Source organism: Urocitellus parryii, chromosome 4 (genome assembly GCF_045843805.1).
Source record: "Urocitellus parryii isolate mUroPar1 chromosome 4, mUroPar1.hap1, whole genome shotgun sequence".
NCBI lineage: Eukaryota > Metazoa > Chordata > Mammalia > Rodentia > Sciuridae > Urocitellus > Urocitellus parryii.
The window spans coordinates 180051313-180079009 of record NC_135534.1 but is presented as its reverse complement, the minus strand read 5'-3'; the positions used below and the strand labels follow the sequence as shown (position 1 = coordinate 180079009).

The 27697-nt window shown below is 39.4% G+C and overlaps 1 protein-coding gene across 1 annotated transcript in view; it reads right to left on the bottom strand.

Moving 5' to 3' along the window:
* Positions 1–27697, bottom strand: part of Invs (inversin) — a 134784-nt gene that overhangs the window by 6820 nt on the left and 100267 nt on the right. Inside the window, exons 11-14 of the mRNA XM_026415065.2 lie at positions 26554–26660; positions 21799–22011; positions 10982–11271; positions 1145–1841 (exon numbers count right to left, since the gene is read on the bottom strand). Coding sequence (XP_026270850.2) covers positions 1145–1841; positions 10982–11271; positions 21799–22011; positions 26554–26660 — 1307 coding nt within the window. The remainder of the gene's footprint in view (positions 1–1144; positions 1842–10981; positions 11272–21798; positions 22012–26553; positions 26661–27697) is intronic.

Here is a 27697-nt window from a genome sequence, read left to right as displayed (position 1 = left end):
AGCCCTTTTCTAGCCTGCTCTCAGGTGAGGAGCAGGAGGCTAGCCTCCACTGCCACCATCTTGACCACAGCAAGAACTCACTTTAATGTCAGGGGAAGGCCCTCCAGTGTGAGTCAAACGGAGATTCAAATGCTGGATGTGCACCACAAACACAGCTCATTTTTCCTGAATGGTTTGCTTTTCTAAAATACAGAAACCCCCATGTCTGTCATGATGGCCTTCTGGTGTGGCTGGGAGCTCCCATGTGCTTAAACAGACATGAGTACACATTATTCCAAGCTAGACCAGATCGGCCAGCTCTGGGTCAGGCATTCTTTGGCGTGATATTCCCATTGGCCTCTCCTTGGACCTCCCACAAATCCATCTTGCTCTCTTCTTTCTCAGCCAATAGTAGTGTTCTCTGGGCCTCTTCTTTCTTTTTCTCTGGGCGTGGGCCTGGAGACTTGGCACACTGGACTTGTAGAGATTCACTTGCTTTACCACACCATCAATCTTCCTCTCCTCAGAGATGGAGGACATGTAACTCCCACCAGTCAGCGATGGACCAGACCTTCCCTGGTCACTGTCATCACTGTAAGGCCTAATATGGACTGAGGCCCAGAGGGGACCTACAGTGTGAAGGAGATTATGAGACAAGTGGAGACTTGTAGCAAACGACCTTTGTGGTCCTCTGGAGAGGTGTCTGTCTCTATCATACTGGGACACTGCCCCAGCCTCTTAGGATAGCCTCCATCCCAACTCCCAGCATCTAACCTGTACTGAGCTTGCAGATGCTCAAACACGTTTACATAATAAGTTTCAGACACTTCACTATATCCAAACCTTGGTTTAGGCATTTGGACTAATTTAAAAAAAAAATATGTGTGTAGTGCTAAATGCTTTAGAATTCACAAAGCACACATTATTTCATTCCAGTGACCTACCATATAAACAGGATAGGTGCAGCAACTGTTAAATCCTGTTTTACTGATGAGGAAACTGAGGATCAGGGAGGCCAAGTAGTATGTAAATTACTAGGATATACATGTGTGAATTTCATGTCCAGCTCCATAAAATTGGCCTTACGATGCCCTCACATGGAATTAACTGAAAAATATCAAAGCACAGAAAGAACCAAAGAGGTGGCAGCCCTTCACACTCCTACCTTCGCCAGGCACGCTGGATGATGGCGGCTGCCTTGTTCTTTTTGCGAAACAGCTCTTTCCTAGTCCTTTCTCTCTGGATTATCTGCAGTCGGAGCTCTACAGGGAGAAGGTCAATATTCACACTCTGCCCAGAGAGGGGTCCAGATGCTGGATCAATGTCCTTAGATACCTGAGCATCCTCAGACAGGGTAGATGTCCCCAGTTTCCTGGCTCCTGACCTCATCTCCTCTGTGCTCTGTGGCAAATCTGAATAGACCCCTCCTGGGAGCTTGTCCTGTGTCTCTCTGTTTCTTGGTGTGCGATGGTGGAGAGGATTCTGCCCAGCATGAACAACCTCCCCCTTGGCACTGCCAGGCCGGCTGGAACCAGCTGGGGAGCACCTTCCTCTGAGCTCTTGAAGGCGCCTTTTCTGGGGGGGATTTCTGGCCTTGGGGACTGCATCATGCCGCCTGCCCGGCTTCCGGTGGCCGTCCTGCTGTGGAAGGTCCTCTCCTTTCTCATCAGGCCCGGCCACCCTGACACTGGAGGGCTGCTTCAGTGCGCCTTTGCCCCTTTCACACCACTGCTCACCAGCCGTCTCGCCTCTGGTCTTCTCAAGCGAGGAGACTCCCAGACGCCTGTGTCCCTCACTGTCTTCACTGGGTCTGTTGTGGACACAGGCAGAGTGGCCTTTAGAATGTTGTTCACTGGATGTTTCTTGGAGAGACAAAAAGGGGAAGAATATTTTTTGTCTAAAATTTACATAATAGGGCAATTCTAGTTTTCCATGGGAATTTGAAACCAAAGTTTCTATGCCCGATGTGGATTTGGTATTTGTTCTTTTTTTATTTTATTTTTTTACTGTTCAGATGGTTTAACAATTCCAAACACAGTGATTCCCATAAATTTTAAAAGGAATTTATAAAAAGTTTTGTATTCTATTACTTCTCCTTTTAAACACATCCGACACTTCTAAATATCTCCAATGACTAGATATTTCACACAAGAACCTGTCCACTGTGCACACAGCACTGGTAAATAAAACTGCACATGTAGCAATGGTTATAATAGGAAGTATCTTTTAATATGACCATTTTGTCCTTGAACCTTTTCCTCTTCACTTCTTTTACTTTCAGTCCAGTGGACAAGTACAGACATATGTATGATATTTATTTATTCTTAATCCATAGGAGATAATATATAAAATCTGGTCTCAGGATATGATATTCCAGGATGCCTCATAACGGCAAAGACAATATTGGTTTAGTGTGACATGTTCTCAACAGGATGCACAAAAGGGTCCTCTGAAAATGGCTTCATGGTCTGAAACTGTAATGTGCACAGGGCACAAGCTACCATGAGCAAAACGGAATGAACATATAGCAAGATCAGATCTCCCAGGATTTAGTGTACACATACCAATTGATTAAACACACAAAAGAAATAAAAAATATTAGAAAAGAATAAATATATTTGAAAAAGAACTAAGCATAAAATGTAAAATAAAAAACAATTTCAAAGTAAAAAAGCAGTGAGGGAACTTCTGCTTCTGTAATGGCAGAAGGGAGACGTGCTCTCCAATGAAGACAACAGAAATATTGTATAGAATGTTACCAACAATCCATAGGAAGGGACTGTGGAGCTAACAAGGCAGAAAAAATGAAGGACCAAGATTCAGAAGATCTCAGCAACCTGGACTGTTGAGCAAGGCATTTGGGGGTACATATCTCAAGGTCTGGGGGACAAAACATGCAGACCAGAAGCTGCTAACTGCGCTCTTTTGGATTGGGACTCAAGAGGGCTGTGCCATAGAAGCAAAGGTGATCCTTGCAGGACTGAAGCCAGCTTCGCATCATCTCCATTCTGGGAACTGGATTGGGGTGCTCCTACCTTCCAGAAGCCAATGTGAGGAAATTAATATCATCCAAGGCATCAAATTATTTCTATGTTTTTTTTTTATATTTAATGTTTGACACTCAATGAAAAATATATGGGCTCATGAGAAGACAAGACAACAGAGAAAAGGAGAGGGGGAGAAGGAGAATGAATAATAAAACAGGTTATCCAATTAATATGTTCAGAAACAGACTTCAAAATAACTATTCTTAAGTGCAAAACAACAAACTATGCTACTCTTCATGTAAGAAAGAAATGAAGGTAAGAAATACCCATGTGTGCTTACTTGTGCAAAAGAAATATAGATAGCATAAACCAGCAATGAAAGAGACTGGTTTCCTATGTGGGTAGTGTGGGAAAGGGGTGGAAAGCAATTAAAACAAGATACCATCATGCACTTAGTAGAATGGCGAAAACCCAAAACACTGACAATAGCAAATGCTGGTATTGGAATGCTGCAATTCCAAATGCTGGAATGTGGAGCCGCAGGAACTTCATTTATTACTGATTGAAGTGAAAAATGATTCAGCCACTTTGAAAGAGAGTTTGGGAGTTTCCTGCAAAGCTAACACACTCTCATCACAAGATCTAGCAATTATATTCCTTAGTCTTTACCCAAAAGAGTTAAAAACTTTTGTCCACACAATCTGCACAGGGATGTTTAGAGGAGCTTTAATACCTAATGGCCCAAATTTTGTGGCAGCCAAGATGTTTTTCAAAAGATGTATGGATAAATATACCGTGGCACCTCCAGACAATGGAATATTACACAACACTAAAAAAAGAAATGAGCTGTCAAGCTATGAAAAGACATGGAGGAACATTAAATGCACATTACTAAACAAAAGAAGGCATTCTGAAAATATCACATGCTGTATGATTCAAACAATCTGATGATCTGTAAAAGGAAAAATTTTAGACACAATGAAAAAGATCAATTGTCAGGGGTTAGGGGAGAGAGGGAGTAACGAGTACGTGGAACACAGAGACCTTTCTGCATAGTGAAATTACTATGTAAAATACTGTAATGGCAGATCCATGCATTATATACTTGCTTTATCTTAGGTTGAGATGTGTCTGAGATGCCCAAGTGAGGACATAAGTTAAATAACTGAATATGCATGACTAGAACAGAGAGATCAGGAAATCTTCAGTGCAAAAGTGGTAAGTGAATTTGCTGCCTCAGCCACTGTACATGTACCAAGCATAAGGACCCACTTTACTCACACCAGTCACACCCACCGGTTCTGACTGTCCATATGGTTCAGAATAAGAAAACACAAGGATTGGCACAGTGAGTTTTTCCTCAGACCCTCCTGAAAAGCACAGTGACTCAAAAGCAACTTTATCTCACCACCTCCCACAAGCAATCTGCTACCAAGTCACCTCAATTCTACTCTTCAGACCATCCTTGACTCTCACTGTGCTGCTGCTGTGTTAGTGCAGACCATGCCTGGCCCCTCCAATACTCCCCCTCAGCCAGTGATCTTCCTAAACATGACACCAGATACCTCCCCACATCATGGGTTGTGCCTTGTTTTGATTAGGCTGTGCCCTGGATGCTCTGCAAAGACCCTCCACTCTAACATTCTCTGTCTGTGAGACTGGATGGAGGAGAAAAAGAAGTGGTAGTCGCTTCCTGTGTCTGGATTCTTGCTGGGATACCCACTGTCAAGGTATATACTCCTGATCCCTGGTCAGTTAAGCAGATACACCCCTTCCTATGGGGTCAAATACAATGTGAGTTGGAATGTCCTTTGTCCACTGATTTGGGGGTTTTCTGGAATACCATGCTAGAGAGGCTGCAGTCAATGTCAGACTTGATTCCTAGAAGCACCTTCCTATTTTCCTTTGCACTGTGGGCTTTTAGGCAGGTGGTGAGGATAAAGGCTGTCCATGGGACTGGAGCTTCTGTTCCTTAGATTCAAATTGGTCTCATTAACCTCCCATCCTTCATCTGTTCCTCAAAGTCTGGATTCCTGGCTGTTTTAAGACCTTTTTGCATATTTGAATCTATTTCTTTGTTAAAGTCCATTATTCAGGGTGCCACTTCCTGCCCCTAAATGAGTGAGAAGCTCCCCTGCCTCAGAGTTGTTCTAAAACAGAAACTTGTAAAATTTTTGAAAATGATCTATATCATGAAATAAATCTTTGAGTCTCAATGTGCTCAAATACATGCACACACGCGTGCGTGTGCACACACACACACACAAACTCACACATATATGCACTGTACTTTGATATTTTCTACCAGCAGAATAGAAATACTTTAAATCCATTAAATTCATTTCATGAGCTATCCATGGCTTGAAATTCTCTGTAAACGAATCCAGCAGATCACCTCGAGGAAGTTGAGTATCCGTGAAAAAGACAAAAGGAATGGCCATTAGAAATTGAAACAGCATGTTTTTTTCAGGATGTGGGACACACTATTAGAATGTCCTCAGGTCCAGAGTAGATCTGATTGGCCTTGCAGTGTAACTATCTCAAAGTGTTTATAATAAGGATAATAGGAATCACCAGCACCCCGTGTTATTGTAAAGAGCCTGAGATCATCCCCGCCTCCCAGTCTGCACAGCGTAGGACTAGGAAGTGCAGCACTGTCTGTTTGAAGTTACAGGGATTAAGTGTGATCCTTGGGGTGGAGGGAAACTCCAGGTAACCAATGTTGTGCTCACTGCGGTAGGAAAGACGCTCATGGCAAGGTCTTTAACCTTAATTGATAGTTTAGTAGAGCTGGCACATAGTGTGGCCTCTAAAACATATCTATTTGATGAATATACACATAAGTAATTTAGAGTTTGAGTAGAAGCAAATCTTAGTTATAAAAATAGAATTCTGAAAAGAATAGATTAAAAACATGACTAGACCTTATAAATACTTTTTGTCTTATGTTTTAACGACCTTTCTTCTCTGAATCTCCAGTACCTACTTAGTATCATTCAACTATAAATTCAACAAATATTTATTTCTCGTGTGCTAGACACCCTTCAAGGCGCTAGGAATATAGAAGTAAGAGACATGTTGTGTTGCCTCCTATGACAGATTGCTTAACTTCTCCCCATGCTATGTGCATGTGCCTTTGTGATAACGTTGGTACATATGCCATCCAGAGGTAAGTCTATTTCTTCATTCCCTTGAACATGGGCTGGTGTTGTGACTTCCTCTGATCAACGGAACATGGTAGAAATGATGTAAAATTTCTGGAGTCTAGGCCTCAAAAGGCCTTGCAGTTTCTGCCTTCTCTCTGAATGCTGCTCTGAGAACAGTATATAAGGAGGATGCTCTAAACTACTGGAGAGTGAAGGGCCACACAGAGGAGAACTGAGGCACCTCAGCCCTTGGCCAGAAGTAACTGCCAAAGGCGGCCATCTTGGACTTCCCAGTTGTCAATTCTACAGCAGCCGTGAGTGAGCCCAGGTGACCCAGCAGAGGAACTGCTCAGCTGACCCACAGCAAACTGTGGTTCTTTGAGGTTACTTAGTGTTGGGGGTGGGTTTTTATTATGCCACAAAAGATAACCAACACAGAAATTGATACCTTGAAAAAACATGTACTGTCCCAACAAAACTCCCTGACAGTGACTTTGGGATTGTTTGGTGAGCAGAAGCTGGGAAGTCGATGAAGAGACTTGGTGAAGCCGGGAACCAGAGTAGAAATTGCTACTGGAGTCTGGGGAGAGGTGAACCTTGTTATCCAGTGGCAGAATAACCAGCAAAACTATCACCTGCAGTTATATAGAAAATAGAAGATATCCTAATGACCTTGCAGATATGGCTCAGGAGACTTCCTACTGGAATGATGAAGAAAATATCAGCTATTTTTAAAGTTGCAGATGACAAGAGAAAGAGATAAAGAACAAATTGCTCAGTTTGCAAATAGGTTAGAGAAAATAGGAGGAATCAGGATGTTCCAGGATAGAAAATAAAAAATAAAACTGTTCAACATTTTGACTTTTTCCAGTCAGCAAAGGAGTCTCATAATGGGATAAGGCCTCAGAGTAAAGACTGCATCAAGAGTGTGGCTATGCGAGCCTTTATTAAGACCTCAAAAATATTTAAGGTGGTGCATAGTAGGCCTTCTGAGCTAGACAAAAGAATTTTCAAAACTCTCGAAAAACTAGGGATAACAGGAACATACCTCAACATTGTAAAAGCAATCTATGCTAAGCCTCAGGCTAGCATCATTCTGAATGGAGAAAAATTGAAGGCATTCCCTCTAAAATCTGGAACAAGACAGGGATGCCCTCTCTCACCACTTCTGTTCAACATAGTTCTCGAAACACTGGCCAGAGCAATTAGACAGACAAAAGAAATTAAAGGCATAAAAATAGGAAAAGAAGAACTTAAATTATCACTATTTGCGGGCGACATGATTCTATACCTAGCAGACCCAAAAGGTTCTACAAAGAAACTATTAGAGCTAATAAATGAATTCAGCAAAGTGGCAGGATATAAAATCAACACGCATAAATCAAAGGCATTCCTGTATATCAGCGACAAATCCTCTGAAATGGAAACGAGGACAACCACGCCGTTCACAATATCCTCAAAAATAATAAAATACTTGGGAATCAACCTAACAAAAGAGGTGAAAGACTTATACAATGAAAACTACAGAACCCTAAAAAGAGAAATTGAAGAAGATCTTAGAAGATGGAAAAATATACCATGTTCATGGATAGGCAGAACTAACATCATCAAAATGGCGATATTACCAAAAGTTCTCTAAAGGTTTAATGCAATGCCAATCAACATCCCAACAGCATTTCTTGTAGAAATAGAGAAAGCAATCATGAAATTCATATGGAAGAATAAAAGACCCAGAATAGCAAAAACAATGCTAAGCAGGAAGTGTGAATCAGGTGGTATAGCGATACCAGACTTCAAACTATACTACAGAGCAATAGTAACAAAAACAGCATGGTACTGGTACCAAAACAGGTGGGTGGACCAATGGTACAGAATAGAGGACACAGAAACCAACCCACAAAACTACAACTTTCTTATATTTGATAAAGGGGCTAAAAGCATGCAATGGAGGAAGGATAGCATCTTCAACAAATGGTGCTGGGAAAACTGGAAATCCATATGCAACAAAATGAATCTGAATCCCTTTCTCTCGCCATGCACAAAAGTTGACTCAAAATGGATCAAGGAGCTTGATATCAAATCAGAGACATGGCATCTGATAGAAGAAAAAGTTGGCTACGACCTACATACTGTGGGGTCGGGCTCCAAATTCCTCAATAGGACACCCATAGCACAAGAGTTAACATCTAGAATCAACAAATGGGACTTACTCAAACTAAAAAGTTTTTTCTCAGCAAAAGAAACAATAAGAGAGGCAAATAGGGAGCCTACATCATGGCAACAAATCTTTACTCCTCACACTTCAGATAGAGCCCTAATATCCAGAGTATATAAAGAATTCAAAAAATTAGACAATAAGATAACAAATAACCCAATCAACAAATGGGCCAAGGACCTGAACAGCTACTTCTCAGAGGAGGACTTACAATCAAAGTACATGGAAAAATGCTCACCATCTCTAGCAGTCAGAGAAATGCAAATCAAAACCACCCTAAGATACCATCTCACTCCAGTAAGATTGGCAGCCATTAGGAAGTCAAACAACAACAAGTGCTGGCGAGGATGTGGAGAAAAGGGTACTCTTGTACATTGCTGGTGGGACTGCAAATTGGTGCGGCCAATTTGGAAGCAGTATGGAGATTCTTGGGAAAGCTGGGAATGGAACCACCATTTTGACCCAGCTATTGCCCCTCTCGGACTATTCCCTGAAGACCTTAAAAGAGTGTACTATAGGGATACTGCTACATCGATGTTCATAGCAGCACAATTCACAATAGCTAGACTGTGGAACCAACTTAGATGCCCTTCAATAGATGAATGGATTAAAAATGTGGCATTTATACACAATGGAGTATTACTCAGCACTAAAAAATGACAAAATCATGGAATTTGCAGGGAAATGGATGGCATTAGAGCAGATTATGCTAAGTGAAGCTAGACAATCCTTAAAAAACAAATGCCAAATGTCTTCTTTGATATAAGGAGAGTAACTAAGAACAGACTAGGGAAGAAGAGTAGGAGAAGAAGACCAACATTAAACAAGGATGAGAGGTGGGAGGGAAAGGGAGAGAGAAGGGAAATTGCATGGAAATGGAAGGAGACCCTCAGGGTTATACAAAATTACATACAAGAGGAAGTGAGGGGAAAGGGAAAAATAATACAAGGGGGAGAAATGAATTACAGTAGAGGGGATAGAGAGAGAAGAGGGGAGGGGAGGGGAGGGGAGGGGGGATAGTAGAGGATAGGAAAGGCAGCAGAATACAACAGACACGAGTATATCAATATGTAAATCAATGGAAGTGTAACTAATGTGATTCTGCAATCTGTATACGGGGTAAAAATGGGAGTTCATAACCCACTTGAATCAAAGTGTGAAATATGATATATAAAGAACTATGTAATGTTTTGAACAACCAACAATAAAAAAATAAATAAATAAATAAATAAATTAAAAAAAAAAAGAATTTCCAGGGTGTTTTCCCGCAGAAATCTGAGCCACTCAAATTAGAGAGAAGTTTGTTTGAAAAATAATTATGGATATCATTTTTTGGAACATGGAAACTTAAAGTTTTTGAGATAATAGTATCACTGAGATAAGCACCAGCTTGAAATGGTGACACAGACAAAAAGAAGCCTCCTCTGGGGCCCAGATTTCCTAGTCAGGAAATATAAATATAAATATATATATATATATATATATATATATATATATATAATATACACACACACACACAGTGATAGATTGTTTGATAGCCAAAAATTCCTTCCATCCTAGTATACACAAAGGTGAACTCTATTTCTCCACATCATTCAGTCTGGGATGGTCTTATACTTGCTTTTATCAATAGAATGTGGCATGCAAGCCACATCAATGTTTATAGCAGCTCAATTCACAATAGCTAAGCTGTGGAACTAACCTAGGTGCCCTTCAACAGGTGAATGGATAAAGAAAGTATGGTATATATACACAATGGAATATTACTCAGCCATAAAAAAGAATGACTTGTCCAAACCCTAAATTAAGTAATCATGAAATCCCAGAGATAATAGTTTTTGCCACAAGGCGAAAACTATTTTCACAGTAACACTAAAACATTATTTGCCCTTTTCGCTATGTTGGCATTTGCAGTTAGATTTCTGGAGGTTTCCCACCATGCTCTAATTTATGAGTGGCTCAATGTGCTTAAAATCCTGGAGTTCTAGGTTCAGATGAACTTTTCTGGAGACCCTCTGCTATCTCCTGGTCCAGGGTCTGGGCTGTATGGCTGGCAGGAGACTATTGCTGGGAGGCCCCTTTGCCTGCTGGGCTCATTCTGAGGGCTGGGCTGACAGGGTAGACAAAAATCTGGTTGCAGTTTATTGCTGAAGGAGTTAAGTGTACCATGTGGGACTCCACTGGAGGAGAATTCTTGTAAGCTTGTGTCTAGTTTCCTCTGGACTTTATGATTGACATAACAAGTATGACATCATCAGATCCCCAAGAAATGATACTTAAAAGTGGGGAAAGTAAAGCTACCTAAATGGAAGTGAGATTTCCCCATTTTGCTTAGAGGAAAATGTTGACGTACAAGTCACATATGTACCTTGTAATACACAGAGTCACCACTATGAGAACTGTGGAAAAGGAAAACACTCAACAACATTATAAGCCAAATAAAATGGAATCCTAAAAAATGTTCTAGAAACCCACAGGGAGGGAAGAAAAGAGAAACAGAGGACTGAGAACCATAGGAAACAAACAGAAAAACAAACCATAAAAATGGCAGACTTAAGTGCTAAAAATTATAATAAATGTAAATGGTTTAAATATGCCAATCAAAAGAGCCCATGATCCATGGGTTGGCGTTAGATAACAGTCTATACACGTACCGTTTGGCTTTCTGGAGTCTGTTTCCTGAAGGTCTGAGGAAACATGCGGCTCCTTCTGAGAGGCTTTGCCCGGAGTCCCACCTGGAGACCCTCCGCTGTCTCTCAGCTCAGGGTCTTGGGCTATGTGGCTGGCAGGAGGCTGTTTGCTGGGAGCCCTGCTCTTCCTGCTGGTCTCATTCTGCAGAATGGGGCTGGGCAGACAGGGAAGGGCTTGTGATCTGCAGGAATCTGGGCTCAGCTGTCCTTTCTGTTGTTCTGCCTCTTTTCGCTTGTTTTCTTCCTCCCGCTTTCTGGAAGAAAAGTCAAAGAGGAAGAAGAAAAGTTTAAAAGACTATCATCTGCTGAGTGGTCCCTACATGGGACTGAAATTTTAAGAGGAGCTCTCACAGCATAGGTTTGGAAATTCACATTTTCCAGGAGCAGTCTTCACCTACAATAAAACCCCTCTCTTTTTACACCATACCTTATAACTCAGAGGGTGACTACACCAGACCTCATAACTCAAAGGGTGACATAGTCCAAAAGAATCCTGCAGATTAATTTTGCACTGTTGAGACAGAAAGCAGATGATTAGCAGCTATTTTACTGTGTGAGACAATACATCACCAAGGGTATGTGTGTCTCACAGGTGTGTGTGTGTGTGTGTGTGTGTGTGTGTGTGTGAGAGAGAGAGAGAGAGAGAGAGAGAGAGAGAGAGAGAGAGAGAGAGAGAGAGAGGTATCTTGGAGCTACCTGAAACTCTACCCCTTTTCCTACTGTTCCAGAAAGCACAGCAGAATGCAGCTGAATGACAGGGATAGCCTCAAATCTGTTTTACTTACTGAAAAAAGACCCTTGACAAATCTTAATGAATGTATGAAAAAATTCACTTGCAAAGCATCTCCCAACTGATTAAAACACACCGTAGTATGCAGTACTACTACTGAGATCTAGCTAAGGACTCAAACCCACTCCCTTTGCAGATGAGGCTCAGAAGTTGGGATAATTTTCAAAAGACATAAACAAGTAGCTGATGGATAAGCTGCAACCCTTGAGTAGCAACAACTAGAAGAGGGCTGGGCAGGAGAGGCCAGGTCTCAAAATAAGTAGCAGGGTGAGGCAAAGGGATTCCAGAAAGGGCCAGAGCTTTAGGACAAAAGGGTTGAGCTAAGGGCAGGATTTGTTTGACCAATGTCACTAATTTGTAGGAATGGTCAAAGGAAAGATAGCAAGAAATAAACATAGTTATTTTATGAGTCTTGTCTCTACTGGGAACTGAAGATACAGAACAAGGATTAAGAAGTTGAAGTTCTCCCTAGAAGAACATTCTATCCAGAATTTCCATCCAGGAAATCAGAGACCTAACCTGTTATGGAAGAAATGTTATAGCAGTGTGCCTGCACAGGAGAGGTGGTGATACATTTTATCTGGAGGAATCAAGAAGTTCTCAAAGATATTTGGAAATCTACGAGGCAGAGAGGATTTCAGCTGAAGGAGGAGTTTGGTCAGACAGGTAGCATGGAAAAACCTGCTTGGTTTTGCTGCTTCAGATCTTTGATTAGTGCTTTTGACACATAGCTGGCACTCAATATATATCTGCTTCCCAGCTGAGTCACAGCTAGAGCTCAGGGAGAGTCGACGATTGCCTCTTGAAGGTTCCATTTAGTGTGGAATGATTGGGGTATGGTAGAAAACTCTGGGCTGGGAAGTTTTCTAGTTTTGCTTCTGCAGGTAACTACTAAATGACCTGGAATGAAACACTCTCCTGCTAGGTCCAGCACCTGTAGGATAGCTCAGAATCCTGTTTCGATTTAGAGGTTTGTTTGGGGGCAGCTGTCTTTACAAAATTTGGGATTTTAAAAAATGAGATGGAGAGTTGTTTTATCATCATGGCTGTCTGGTATCAGAGCCCCTCTTAGGTGAGCCTGTTGAGACAAATATACTAATAAGCCTGGAGACAAGACTGACGGCTGGTAGAAGGGCAAACTTCTAGGGCCTAGGTGGTGACCAGCTCTGAAGCGCTAGAGAAAAGGGCTGCTCTTCATGAGACAAAGGTTGGTAGCTCCTGACAGGGAGGGAGGAGTGGGAAGAACAGAGGACCAGGAAGGTGCGGGGAGAAGGAGAATATGAGAGAACTGCAGAGGCAGGGCCAGGGCAGAGGAGGAAGCCTCCCATGGTGGGGTGACCTTGGGTCTTTGCTCCCCACATTCTAATGGACTGAATCACCTGGGATCTTGTTAACATTTTGATGTAGACACTGGGGAAGGACTCAATATTCTACATTTCCCACATGCACCCAGGGGACAGATGTTTCTGGTCCTCTGACCATGCCTTGAGCAGCGAGGCTTTAGAGAACAGGAGGGCCTAATATGAACTATTAACTGTACAGTGAGGGATAAGAAATGTGAATCTCCCCAGTGACACTGACTTTTTGTAAGGTCTACCATGTTCAGCCGTGGTTTCCTATGAGCAACCTGACAAGCTACAGAGCCAAGACACCAGCCATGGAAGCAAGAACTCCCAAGCAGGTATAGAATCCAGACTTCTCCAGTTTGTGGAATTTGAAGCAAAGCCCATTAGATCTCAAGGGACTGGGAAGACCCAGGTGATAGACATCTGGTTAAACTTTTTCGATTTGTTAAATTCCCCTTCTGAATGTCTTTCTTCCTATATGGAGAAGCCCCTGACCTGGGGTCCAGGTCTGTTTATCTGATTGTCTTCTGGAGAGTCTCACTGCAGAGAACTTGGCCAGATGGGCCTGGCTAACTCCTGCACAGCTCCGATGTTTTCATTTAACCCTGGTTTTGTTAGATCTCGGACAGCTGCTGACATTGAGAATGCTGCACTGTGGTCACCATGCTAACTGGACAGCCTGTCATCATCAGTGCCAGGGATCATATGGATGCCAGCAGGGGCCACTAAATGTGATCTGTCTGGAGAAGGTGGAAGCCCACGGTGGCTGGAGTGCTGCCAACTGACCAGAGAGCTCCCTCCTGGCAGGAAGAGGGAGCAGCGCTCTTCACACAGTACAAGGACTAGAGCTGCCTTGAGAGAATGATGTTGGCCCTTTGACAGATGCAATGTCTGCTGTCCGGGTTGGCGTCTACATGGATCTCAATGATATTGAGGGAGGCTCTAAGGTGAAAAGTTACGCTCTGCTATATGAGCAGTCGTTTCTTTTAGGAAATCATACAGCTTTCTTTCTTAATTCCAAGAAGTTGGTTCCTGGGCAAAAACTTTTACTGCAGCACTTTCTGGGCCTCTGACAAAAGCAGCTACATTAAAAAAATAGAAAAAATTTAAAAAAGGATGTGGTTTTTAGAGTAATGAGGATATCCAGAAAACTAATGGGCTGTGCCTTCCAGAGGCTTCTTTGGAGGGAGAGGTTTACAGGGGAGGGATTTTCCATTTTAGAGAACTAAATAAGCAGAATTAGGAGAAATAATATAATCATCAAGATATATAATTAGGCCTTCTGTTCATGAGTCTACTAAATGTAGCTTTTAAAAAATTGACGACATGTTTAGCATTAAAGAAAATCTTCCAGATAGCACAAATAACAATCTCAATTGTCAGTATTGAATACTTGCTCTTCTCCATATTGTCTGAATCCAGCAGGGGTGAGACTTGTAAGCTGCTTTTGTCTAAGAGGTTCAGAAAATCATGGTTTGTGTTCAAGCATATTATAGGCATGAGCCTCTAAGGACAGTTCCTGTCATAAACTTGTCAAATGGTAATTTGCTCATGATCAGTATGCAGGGACTTGGAAATACAAATACACAAATGTATAAATTCTAGAGTATTTTGTGAGGATATGGGTGACTAAGTGTGTTTGCTGCCCTAGGTAGGGCTAGTAAGTGGTATACTTATAGAGATTCACAGTATTCAAACAAAAAGAGAGTGTCCCATCCTTCCACTTGACAGATGGGGGAACTAAGGCCTAGTGTGATGAATGACTTATGTCAGGTCTTAGACCCATTATAGGGGCAGTTACTGAACATTTACTTATTGAATCTTACTATCTACCAAATACTCCAAAACACTGGAGATCCAGACTTATGACAAACAGTCCCTGCTCTAAGGAACTGACTATGAATGGGGGAACCAGATCCCTACACTTCTGCAGATAGATCGAGGTGTGATAGTGCTAAAATAGAGGTATCTTCACAGAGCTCTAGGAAGATGTGGGAGAAAGTTGCTAATTAAACTGAGAGAGAAGAGGCTCTAAATTAAGGATGTCAAAATGAGGGAGGAATGAAGTGAGAGAAGGCTATTCCAGGCAGAGGCAAGAGCATGAGCAAAGACCTGCCACTTGGCTCTCACTGAAGCTTTGACTCAGAAGAGATCTTGGAGACCAGTTGTTCATGTAATGTAAAAATTTCTTATATAACATCCTGTAGAGATGATAATTCATGTCCTGCTGGAACATTTCCAGTGAGAGGAAGCTGATGACCTCATGAAACAGAAAAGGTTTAGCTGTAACCTTTTCAGTTGCTGTTGCATGGTATCTAAGGGTCTGTCAGAGTCTCTCTCTTCATTGTCAATGAATATCAGACATAGTAATATTTGGTCTTTAACTTCCTCCCAAGGGAATAAGAAAATGGTGTGTGTCTCAGGACCTCTGACTCATAGAATGTTAGTGCTGGAAGGGACCTCAAAGATCATTTAGTCCAGTGGCTTTTATCTTTTTTGTGACTTGTGGACATCCTTTGAGACTGAGATTAAAACAACAACAACAACAACAACTATAAATCCTCACCACCAAAATGAATATATGCTCCTGATATACTAAATACTGGATATAGTCCTAAGGGCATTCATGGAGCCCTGAGCCCATTCCAGATAAGAAAGCTCTTATTTATTTTACTGAAAAGTAAGGATCTGAAGTAGGGTGGCATGAAGTAGAACCATGGAAATAATTCCCTGTGGATCAGATGGCTTTCTGAGCACAGGAATCAAACACGTGGATCAACCCTAAAGAGAGGTGTTGACAAACTAGAGATGTTCAGGGAAGCAGGCTGCAAAAGGATCAGTTATAAAGTCAAAGGAATTCTTGAGGTAGAGTTGGAGTATTATAAACATTTCCTTTAGCTACCTGAATGTTAGTTTATGGAAAACAATTTAGACATTTCTCTTTGGCTTCAAGATGAAAGGCAGGAAGAATTTCCAGATAGAACACTCTACTAACAAAATGAGGTGTTTTGAGAGGTGCAGATTCCTTGTCACTTGACACAGAGCAACTGAAGAAAGTTCAGGATGACCAAAATCTAAAGTATGAGAGCATGGGAAGGTATTGGTAAATGGAGAGAAATGAGACTTGGAGATATAAATGGAAGTAAAATGTTGGAGGGTCTTACATAGCATCATGGCTGATGTTTGAGAGCAATGACCTATGTAGAGTGGTAAGACAGAAGAATAAAACCAAATGGACCTAAAGGAACATTTGAAAGGAGGAATAAACAGAATTAGTGGTGGAAGCACTAGCAAGAATATAAGAAGGTCAGAAGAAAGACAGGTTATTGTAGGTTTCTCACAGTGAGTTTGAAGTGATAGTGACTATGGGACATAGGAACACTGAATGATCTGATGTGTTGACAAGCGACCAAGAATGGCAAAGTGGAAGTGCCCAGGAGGCAACTGATGATGTGAGATCAGAGTTCCAGAGGTCAGGATATGAGACAGATTAAGGGATTATCTACAGACATGAATTAATTAAAAAAAAATTTGAGATAGGGTCTTGCTGTGTTGCTCAGACTGGCGTGGAATCTCTGATCCTCCTGAGCCAGCCTCCTGAGCACATGCAACTGCACTTGGCTCTAAACTGCATTTTTAGAGTGGATACATTTTCAATGGAAAACAGTACAGCATGAGCAGAGGTCTAAAGAGTAACCTCCAGATCTGACCTCAGTATGGTGATGGCATACTTAAAAGATGTGAGAGGAGTCAGAGAGAGGAGATCTGAGATTAGAGAGAGAAATAAGAACCTGGCAAAAATGAAGCTTCAAGGAAGAAGGATGATCAACATAAACATGGTCTATTTAAGAGTGCACTCCACTCTGCACTCTGGCAGGTAAATTACAGTAATGTTCATTTTGGCAACAACCTAGGTAGTGCACTGTGAGTTATAAAGTGCTTTTAAATGGATTATAGATATTTCTTAAATAGGAGTTTCTAAAATACCTGCCTTAGTAAATATGACTACGAGTTTTCTCTCTTCCAATTTCTCTATCACAAATTAGGGACCACTTTACTTCAAGTTTAATAAGTTCCTTTCACATCTTCACTTGAAGGAGGGTGATTTCTGCAATCCTAGCATGATTAAATGGGAAAGGTACATCGAGGTAACATGATGTGTCTGGCCCACCTTAGTCAATGCTGCAGCTGCAACATTCTGATTTTTGTTTCTTAAAGCAAAATCGAAAACAAAACTAAACATTGACTCAGATTTTAAGGAATAATTCTTGAAAAATAAAATTAAAACAAGTTAAATCAGTGAGTCTCTTCTATTGAAATATTTCATTTAGGGATCTATACTACGATGACTGTGGAAGTGATGGCTGAACTCTTAAGAAACTTGTTTATCTCTAATAATAATACCCAACAAAGGAAAAACTGTAATCAGGAAAGAGTGTGTACAAAAGATGGCAGTTTTTTTCATTTTGTCAATTTAAAAATATTATAACAAGTAAGCACAGCTCCCATTTAAAAAGGGCTTTTAAAAAGCAATGTTAGGTTTGGGGACATAGTTCAGTAGTTGAGCACTTGTCTAACATATGCGAGGCCCTTTTTAGTTAGTTTTTTTGCTGCTGTGAGAAGACCTGACCAGAACAATTTTAGAAGGAAAATTTTACTTAGGGACTTATAGTTTTAGAGATCTGTCTATAGATGGCAAACTCCATTCCTGAGGTGAGGCAGAACATCATGGCAGAAGAGAGACGTGGAGGAAAGCAGCTCAAGACATGGCACCAGGAAGCAGAAAGAGACTCCATTCAAGGGACAAAATACATACCCCACCCCAAAAGCACACCCCTAATGACCTACTCCTCCAGCCACACCCTACCCACCTTCAGTTGCCACTCAGCTAATTCCTATCAGGGGATTAATTCACTGATTGGGTTAAGGTTCTCATAACTCTTCACTCTACCTCTGAAACTGTGAGTCCCCAAATAAGCTTTTCCTCCTCTAAAATTGTTCTTTTGGTCACAGTAACATGACAGCTGTCTAAAATAATCCCTGAATTCAATTCCTAGCATGGAAAAACAAAACAAAACAAACAAAAACAGCCAAAAAAAATCATCCAGTAATTAACTGGAATAATAACTAAAAGGAAGTTTGGACTAGTTTCTTAAATCTCCTTGTTGTTTCAAACACCCTAGATAGGAAGTCAGGGGGTCCAACAAATTCATGTTAGGAAAATAAAAATAAAAAAAAACTAAAACCACAATGCAATTTAAGCAGGCCAATATTTTAAATCTTCTCCTCTGTACAGGAGACCCTTTCACAGGCTGGTTCTTGGTTTCCACTTCTAAACTGACTCAAGAAAATGCCCATCTGCGCTCAGTTCCAGGCACATGACCTCTACAGGCCAAGGAAAGGAAGAAGAGGATGCAAATCACTAATGATGCAGACCTGGGAGTTTCTACAGAACTGGAGAGTGCCTAGAAACCAACTGGTCTAACATGTCCTGTTTCACAAATGAAGAGATAGAGGCCCACAGAGAAATGCTGTGTTTGAATCAACACAAGTAAATATCAGAGGCTGGATTTGAATCCAGGTGTCTTCCCTCTCTGCCAAACCCTTTTTATCCTGCTAGAAAGGGAGTTTGGGAGAAAGCAGAACACCAGGACATCCTCTTACCAATAATGAAGTGGAATGTGTTTGTTTTAATACACATTCCTTCAGGGACATAAAAATTCAGCCACTCTGCTTTAGTAGAGTCCACTCAGGTAAGTATAGCTGAATTCTGAAAACAGATTCTCATACATTAAGCTGGAGTTTATGGAAACATCTGTAGGAGTCAATATAGTATTATATTCACCTTATCTGCAATTCTGCTTTCTACAGTTTTAGTTACCCACTGTGAGCCCTGAGCCAAAATATTAAATCGAAAATTCTGGAAACAAACAATAAGTTTGTATATAGCATGATGAAATCTCCTACTATCCTATTCTATCCTGATCAGGACATAAATTATCCCTTTGTCCAACATAATCCCACTATATATGCCCATCAGTTACTTAATGGACATCTTAGTTACCAGATTAACGTTGCAGTATCACAGTGCTATTATCAAAGCAATCATTATTAATAATGATCTCAAAGTGCAAGGGTAGTAATGCTGGCAATGTGAGTTGCCAAAGAGAAGCTAGAGAGAGACTTTAATGGGAAAGATGAAGTACATTAAAATATTTTGAGCAAGAAAGAGATAACATTCACCTAATTTTCATTATGGCATGTTGTTGTAATTGTTTTATTTTATCATTATTGATTTTAATCTTTTACTAAGCCAATTTATAAATAAAACTTTAACATGGGTATATATATAGATATATATAAAATGAAAAAACATAGTGTACACAGATGTTCCTTGATTATGATGGAGTTACACTCTAGAAAACCCCATGGTAAGTTTAAAATATGGTAAGTTGAAAATGTATTGAATACTCCTAGCCTACTCTGGATCATCATAGCTCAGCCATCAGTCAACTCCCCATGGAATTGAGGGGCTGACTGGGAGCTGGGGCTCACTGCTGCTGCCCTGCATTATGAGAGAATATCATAGTGCACACCACCAGTCTGGGAAAAGATCAAAATTCAAAATTTGAAGTATAGTTTCTATTGAATGCATTATTTCTTAAGGTAAAAAAATTGTGAGTCCAAATATTGTAATTTGGGAACTGCCTACCAGGGTTTGGTGCTACCCAAGGTTTTAGGCATCTACTGGGGATCTTGGAATGCACTGCTCATGAATAAAGAGGACCACTGTAAAACATTCCATTCCTTGTAGATAGTGTATGCTTGCAATTCAAGACAACTGGTCACATGTGTTACCTACTTGTGGTTGTCACTTATATACAGAGAACTTTTATAAGAAGCTAAGAAAAAGACGACTGTGTGGAGACTTTAATACTGGATTCCCAGGTAGGTGAAGAGACGAGAGCCTAATGAAGAGTACAAGATACGATTTCTTAGGATGCCATCTACTTCTGTAACATCAAAGTCACAGAAAATTATGTCTTTCCATCAATTTTTTCTACTAACCTGACATTATAGTTAGTATTCCAGCATTATTTAACCTCTCACTAAAATGATTTAGTCTTATTATTTTTAATGACTATTTATTAATATTTTTAATGGTTGTTTATTATACTTCCCCCTTTGGGTGACATATGGAAGAATTCAGGAGTTGAAGGACAGGAGATTTGGAAACACTCAAGATACAATCAGAAGTTAGCTTCCAAGAATCTGCCTTTCAAGCCAGGTGCAGTGGTACACACCTGAAATCCAGATACTCAGGAGGCTTAGAGAGGATTGCAAATTCAAGGTCTATCAGAGCAACTTAGTAAGATCCTGTTTTGAAAATTTAAAACTGGGGTGGGAAGGTGCTGGGGGCTGGGGATGTAGCTTGGAGGGAGATCACTATTGGGTTCAATCCCAAGTACAAAAAAAAAAAAAAAAGGAAAGAAAGACACTGCTGGTCATCTTCATTTTAAGAGGCTTTGGTATCTGTGTTTGCTAATGCAATATGCTGATGATATTTAAAATATTCCTACCTAACCTAAATATCAAAAGAAAAGGCAAACCCAAGCAGAATCTACAGTCATTTATGTGATATGATAACAATGTGTAATAGGCACAAATGGCTATTTCATGCATTTGTATTATTTTCCAAAAAATGTTAAGTCCTTGAAGTAAGGTCTTTGTTTTTAGTTACCATTTCTCCCTAGGATCTAGCCAAGGGTGGTATATGTATAGTAAGAAGTTCATCAGTATTTCTTGAGTAAAGCAGTTTACAACTGGCTCTCCATATTCACAAGTTCTGCATTTGTGCATTCAACAAACCACGGATCAAAAACATCTAGAGAAAAACTGCATCTGTGGTGAGCATAAATAGGCTTTTTTCTTGTCATTATTCCTTCTTTATTTTTTTGTCTTGTCATTATTCATTAAACAATATAGTATAACAACTATTTATTTACATTGTATTAGATATTAAAAGTAATCTGAAGATGATTTAAAGTATGAGGAGGATGTGTATAGGTCAAATGAAAATGTGAGGCCATTTTATATAAAAGTTTTGAGCATCCGTAAATTTTGATATCAACAGGGAGTCCTGAAATCAATCCCCCATAAATATAGAATAACAACTGTGTTTAGTACAGATTCGTTAAAGAATGGGTGAGGAGAGTCAGTTATTTTACAAGGTAGTTGCATTAATCAAAACAAGACTTAGTTTAGTTTAGTAAAAGCAGGTCAGATACTGGTGTAAGTTTCTTTCATAAAGGCAGGAAGGCCAAGAAGACAGCTTATTTATTTGTAGTTTATACTAGGTAGCAATCCCACCCCTAACTCCCTGCCATGGGTGCTGGTGACAATGGTTTGTTCCTGGGTTAGAACACCAGGAACAAATCTATATGGAATAGCCATCAAGTGGAGGTTAGGCCCTCATATTTCACTGCAGTCTTAGTCTGGTGAAGAGAGAGTGGTGAACAGAGAGGGAAGATGACATGGCCACAAGAAAATCAAATTCTCTCCTGACTTACTCTCCTGATACCACGCCCACCTCCTTCCACCCTGATTCTGATCTGTGAGAACAAAATCTCCATGCTCACACTTACTTAGCTGCAGCATCTTTTCTCAGCTGCTCATGCTTCATAAGGAGATTCTTCCGGTCTCGAAAAGCTTTTCTGACCTTGTATCCTTTGTAGACAGCTTGGATTTTGAAGGCGGCAATATCTTGTATGGCTGCAATGGACAGGGCCCCATGCTCCAAAAGGAACTGGATTACTTCATGGCGCTCACCAAGCAAAGCATAATCAAGAGGTGTGTACCTGATGCAGGAGGAAGAGTTGTTTTTTGTTTGTTAACAAAATGAATTCAAGGTACTGGTACACAGATAATATTCTCATGCAGCAAAATGAATCATTCTAAGATGCAGAATATTCTCTGGGCAAAGTCACTATCTCTACTCCAAGGCTATTCCTTTTTCTTCTGAGGGATATAAAACAAGGTTGAATATGGCTGTGGGTAAGATGCTTTGTGCTACTGACCATGCCAATTCCTGAGTTTGACTCATTGGTTCACAAAATGGTGACTATTGAGAACACAGGATCATGTTCCTTCTTTCTCATGTACCAAATAATAACTCCCATTCCTATCTGGTAAAATGCTGCAAATTATATTCTGTGAGATTCATAAATTTGAGCCCATGGTTACTGATACTTAATGCTCAAGAAATGAAAAATATACCTCCAAATGGAGAGATTTAGTATATGATAAAGATGGCCCTTTAAATCATTGTGGAAAAAATTAAAGTATTATATAAATAGTGTTGCTACAACCAGGTAGTGATCTGGGAAAAAAGAGATTCTAATATCACGTCTTATACCAAAATAAATTAGGGATGGAGCAAAGATCCCAAAAACAAAACAAACAAACAAAACAAAACAAAGGTACCAGAAGGTACCATGGAAATTTAAAAAATACTCAAGTGGGGTCTGGAGTGTAGATCAGTGGTAGAGTGCTTATGTAAGCATGCCAGAGGCTGTGGGTTCAATCCTCAGCACTTTAATGCAAAACAAAAAAAATACTAATGTGAGAAATCCTTTCTTAAAAAAAGATAAGAAAAAATCAGAAATCATAAAAGAGTGTTAAATCTGATTACATAAAATGAACAAAATTTTAGGGCTAAGACTGTGGCTCAATGACAGAGCACTTGCCTTGCAAGTATGAGGCACTGGGTTCAATCCTCAGCACCATATACAAATAAATAAAGAAATAAAAGGTAATGTGTCCATCTCCAACTAAAAAAATATTTAAAAAAATAACAAAAGTTTGCAGGGCAAAAAACATTAAGCCTTCCTGTTTTAAAGAAAATGATTATTTTATATAAATGATATGTATGTTAAAAATTCAAACAGTGAATAAAAGTACAAAGATTGAAGTAAAAGAATAATCTCTCAATGATGGTAGTGATGAATGTCATTTCTTAAACAATTTACTTGATGTTTCTAAGCCCCAGCTTTTTTTCATATATTAAACAAGTTAATATGGAGAAAGTGAAACCATGAACATAAAGAGGATTGCATTGTGCCTGACATAAAGGAAGAAGGTCTGGGAATAATAAATATTAGCTACTACTGTTAGGATCGCAGGCCCTACACTGCAGTATGGTTTGTGATACTATAGATGCTCATCATAAATATCACTTCCACAGCATCCAAACTTCTATAATGACTGCCACTGATGCCAAGTGCTCTCTGGATGACTATGACTGTAGACTGCAATCAGAAGTGTTAGGAGGAAATCATCAGCTGGTTTGTGAGGTGGAAAAAAATGATGATTATAGGGATGCATGGTTCGACTTGGAGAATTATTCAATGATTACAGAAAAAAAAAAGCTCTCTTAAAAACTTACCTCACAGTCACAGTAAGACATAAAAGGAATAGGTTTTCAGAATAAGGGTGGTTTGATCACTTCAGCAAGGAAATTTGTAAGTTCAGAATTTCTTACTGAAACCCCGAATGCTAAAATTAAGGAGCTCTCATTTTAGGAAGGCTCAATATGCTACTCCTGTTCAGGGACCAGAAGGCCATAGGTTGAGGTGCCTACATAAACTTTCAAACATTATTTATAAATAGATGGCATTTTGTAAATTCAGAAGAATTCTTAAAATTTGTATTATATATTCTAAAATTTTTTTCATGGAAAAAATTAGCATAGAGTAATTGAACCACATGATAGTAAAACTAAATTCACTTTAAGAGGTCGTTAAGTTCAACACTTTCATTTTAAAAATGAGTAAACAGACCTAGCCCGGTTAATCAACTTGCTGAGGATTATGTAATCACCTTCTACAGAATGCAGACTAGAATTAAGATTACTGAACAATTCCCAGTTCAGTAATCCTTCCATAACACCTCTATCAATTATTGAATGTCTCCCAAAGAACAAAACTCCTCCTAAAATCAATGTGTAAACAACATATGTATTTAATAAGCTTGAGAATTTTCTGTAATTATTAATATGTAGTGTTCTTCATGTGGAATATAAGCAGGATTACCAAACTCTGGTTAAGAAACATAAGGCTCAAACCATGTCTTTACTTAGGAATATGACAAAAAGAAATAATGTGCAGCATAATCCCCCTAAAGAATGTTGGAGTGGGACTCAGGGGACTTTTGTGACCCTGGGAATTCTCCTAACTTCTCTGAGCTTCTATTTCTTCATTTATAAAAGGGGAGGAAAGGAAGAGAAAAGAACTAGGTTTCTTGGGCTGCTTCTGGATTGAAAACTACATATTAAATATTTTTATTATGAAAAAATAATTTTATTATGAGAAATCTCAAGCACAAAAAATAGAATAGCATAATAATCCTCTGTGTACTCAATACCGAAAATTAACAATCAGAATGACTTTTTGTTATGTTTGCTTCTTCCAATCTCTTCTTTTTTATTTTGTTGAAGTGTTTCAAAGCAAATCTTGGAACTCCTATCATTTTCATCTTCATCTCTAGTTCAATTTAGAACCATTCAAGTACTGTGAATATTCCCATCAATGTTATATTGTGACTGTCAGGTACTTATTGACTGAAAGCCAGCAGAAGTTGGTAAAAATTATGTCTATACAATGTACATCAACTGGTTAGTGTCAATGCATGAGAAGTAAAAATTAGTACCACATTGATGGTAACCAGCCAAGAAACAATGTAGATAAAGACAAGAGATAAGACACAATTGGACCTGCCATACGGGAATGGTCTGATGGGATCAGTGGAATGCCTAAACCAGAATGTCAATAAATATAAAAGGCAGTGCCAACTTCTGACACTTGTACATCAAGGTGCATTACTAATGAAACATTAAACGAGACTGGGATATGGCCACTGTCTCTTTTTATTTACAGATTGGCAAGTATAGTTAGGAGGATTTTTCCTTTGGTTTTCTAGTCTGCAATTAATGTATGTTTATTCCAAGGGGCAGTAAGCACTTTAACTCATGCAGTGACTTAGGTTTGAAATTCAAAGTTTAGTATATAAATAGGAAATGAATTTAAAAAACGTGTATTTTCCATTATTTCTTTTAAAAATAGCATCTAGACAGTGTATATTGTAAGAATAAGTTCTTCATAGACACAAATCGTCACTAACTCTTAGATTCTTCATTTTTCCTTTGTTTGTTTTAGAACTTCAATTGGAAGTTCTCTGAGGAAAGGCTCTGAAATAAGTGCAAAGGGGTTGATTCAAGAAAGGAGAAATGTGCCTCCACTGAGATAGTTGATTTAAAGAAGCCCTTCCTTTTCTAGAAGGTTTTCCACCTGCTAATAGCAAGCAAGAACTGGTGGTGGCTAACAGATGGGGCCATTCTAGTTAGAGCAGCCATGAATAGTGACAACTAATGTGTTGACTCGGGCCAAAGGGGGCCTCTGCTATGGAGGTCTGATCACAAATTGAGTGGTTACCTGCAAATTACCAGAATTCCCCTGAGAAGAGTCTCTCTTGCTTAGACTTCATATTGTGTCTTGTTCTCTTTATGGGTTCGGGTCCCTGGATAACAATCACAGCATAACTCTGAGAACCTTATGTTATTCAAGAAAGTTGTATCTAGAATAGATGCTGACCTTTCATTTGAGTTTCTCCATATGTTTTTTCTTTTTTTCTTTCTTTCTTTCTTTTTTTTTTTTTTTTTTTGGTACTAGGGATTGAATCCAGGGGCATTTAACCACTGAGCCACATCCCCAGCCCTTTAAAAAAAAAAAAATATATATATATATATATATATTTTTTTTTTTTTTTGAGACAGGGTCTCTTCAAGTTGCTTAGGACCTCGCTAAGTTCTGAGGCTGGCTTTGAACTTATATGATTCTCCTTCCCCAGCCTCCTGAGCTTCTGGGATTACGAGTATATGCCACCACACCCAGCTCTTCATGTTTTCATGCTAGTGATGGCACCTTTTTGTCTACTAACTGATAATGTGTCTCCATCAAGAGAAACATCTTGAATATGTAACATATTCCACTAGCCTCACTGAATTCTTGGTATTGGTCAGTCAGGATTTCACTGACCTCATGCTAGCCACCAGTCAGAAGGAGCTCTAAGTCTCCTCATTTGCAAAATGTGAACCTGTCTTAGGTAATATCATATCTAAAGTTCTGAATACCTATGATACTCTGTGATTCTAAATAAATATTGCATGGAACTTTTACTCCTTTTTCTGGTTCAGTATTTCTTAGTGTAGTGTTTCCTTATGATTCTACTTAGTTTTGAACTTGAGATATCTAAACTTGAGATTTTTTTTTTTAATCTGGCAGAAAGGATGTGGGATGAGCAAGAGCATACTCTCTCTTTTTTTTTTTTTCTTATCTACAGCTTACCTCTCTTCATTGTTTTCCATCTGATTAGGGAAAGCAGCAAAGTCTAGTAATAATTTAATGGCATCAAGGTATCCATTGTTACAGGACCAGTGCAAAGCTGTTCTTCCCTATAAGCATGAACAAAATCAAGTGTACCTGGAGTAAATATTTTTGGACATGTGACTATTTATGCTAATTAAAAATATAAATAATCCTCCCCTTAAACTTTTCAATTATAAAAAAGGACACTATTATGTACACAGTGGAGAAAACAGACAGCTCTTAACCAAGGGATCATAACTAACACTATGTGAAAGGGTACCATATACCACTGGAGGTGATATCTGAGAAGGATTCAATATCCCTTATATAATATTCCAACCAAAAATGTAAAACCTGAATCTAATTATGAAGAACCATAAGACAAACCCAAACTTAGTTAAATTCAACAAAATAAACATCCTGTATCCACCTCTCCCCACCCCAGTACTGGGGCTTACAACCCTGCAGCACTTTTGAGTTATATTCCCAGTCCTTTTTATTTTTTTAATTTTGAGACAGGATCTTGCTAAGTTGCTGAGGCTTGCCTTGAAATTGCGATCCTTTTGCTTCAGTCTTTGGAGTAGCTTGGAACAGATGCATGCACCATTATAACTGACCTGGTGGCCTGTATACTTAAAAAACTTCAATGTCATGAAAGATAAAGCCATGAAGCATTGCAGGATATTTCACAGTGTTAATGGATGTAAAGAGAAAAATGTCCCAACCCTAAATTTTTACATTCAATAACAGAGTTTCTAAATATCCAGGGGAAAAAAATCTCACAAAATTAAAAGGGACATAGTCAAATCTATTATCACAGTGGGAGATTTTAGTGTTTTTAAAATAACAGTTGATAGGAAAAAAAGACAAAAGAGCACTAAAGACATAGAAGACACAAATAACACAATTTAAAGATCTGTTCTAAGTGACCCTGCATTTAAAAATGACAGAATTAGCATTCTTTTCAAGAGTACACAGAATTTTATCAAAATCAGTCATATACTGGACCATAAAGAAAGACTATAAAGAATAATGTGCTCTCCTGCAAAATGTCCATATCCTAATCCCTGGAACCCTGTTATGTTACTTGGAAAGCAGGGAATTAAGGTTACTAATTATCTGA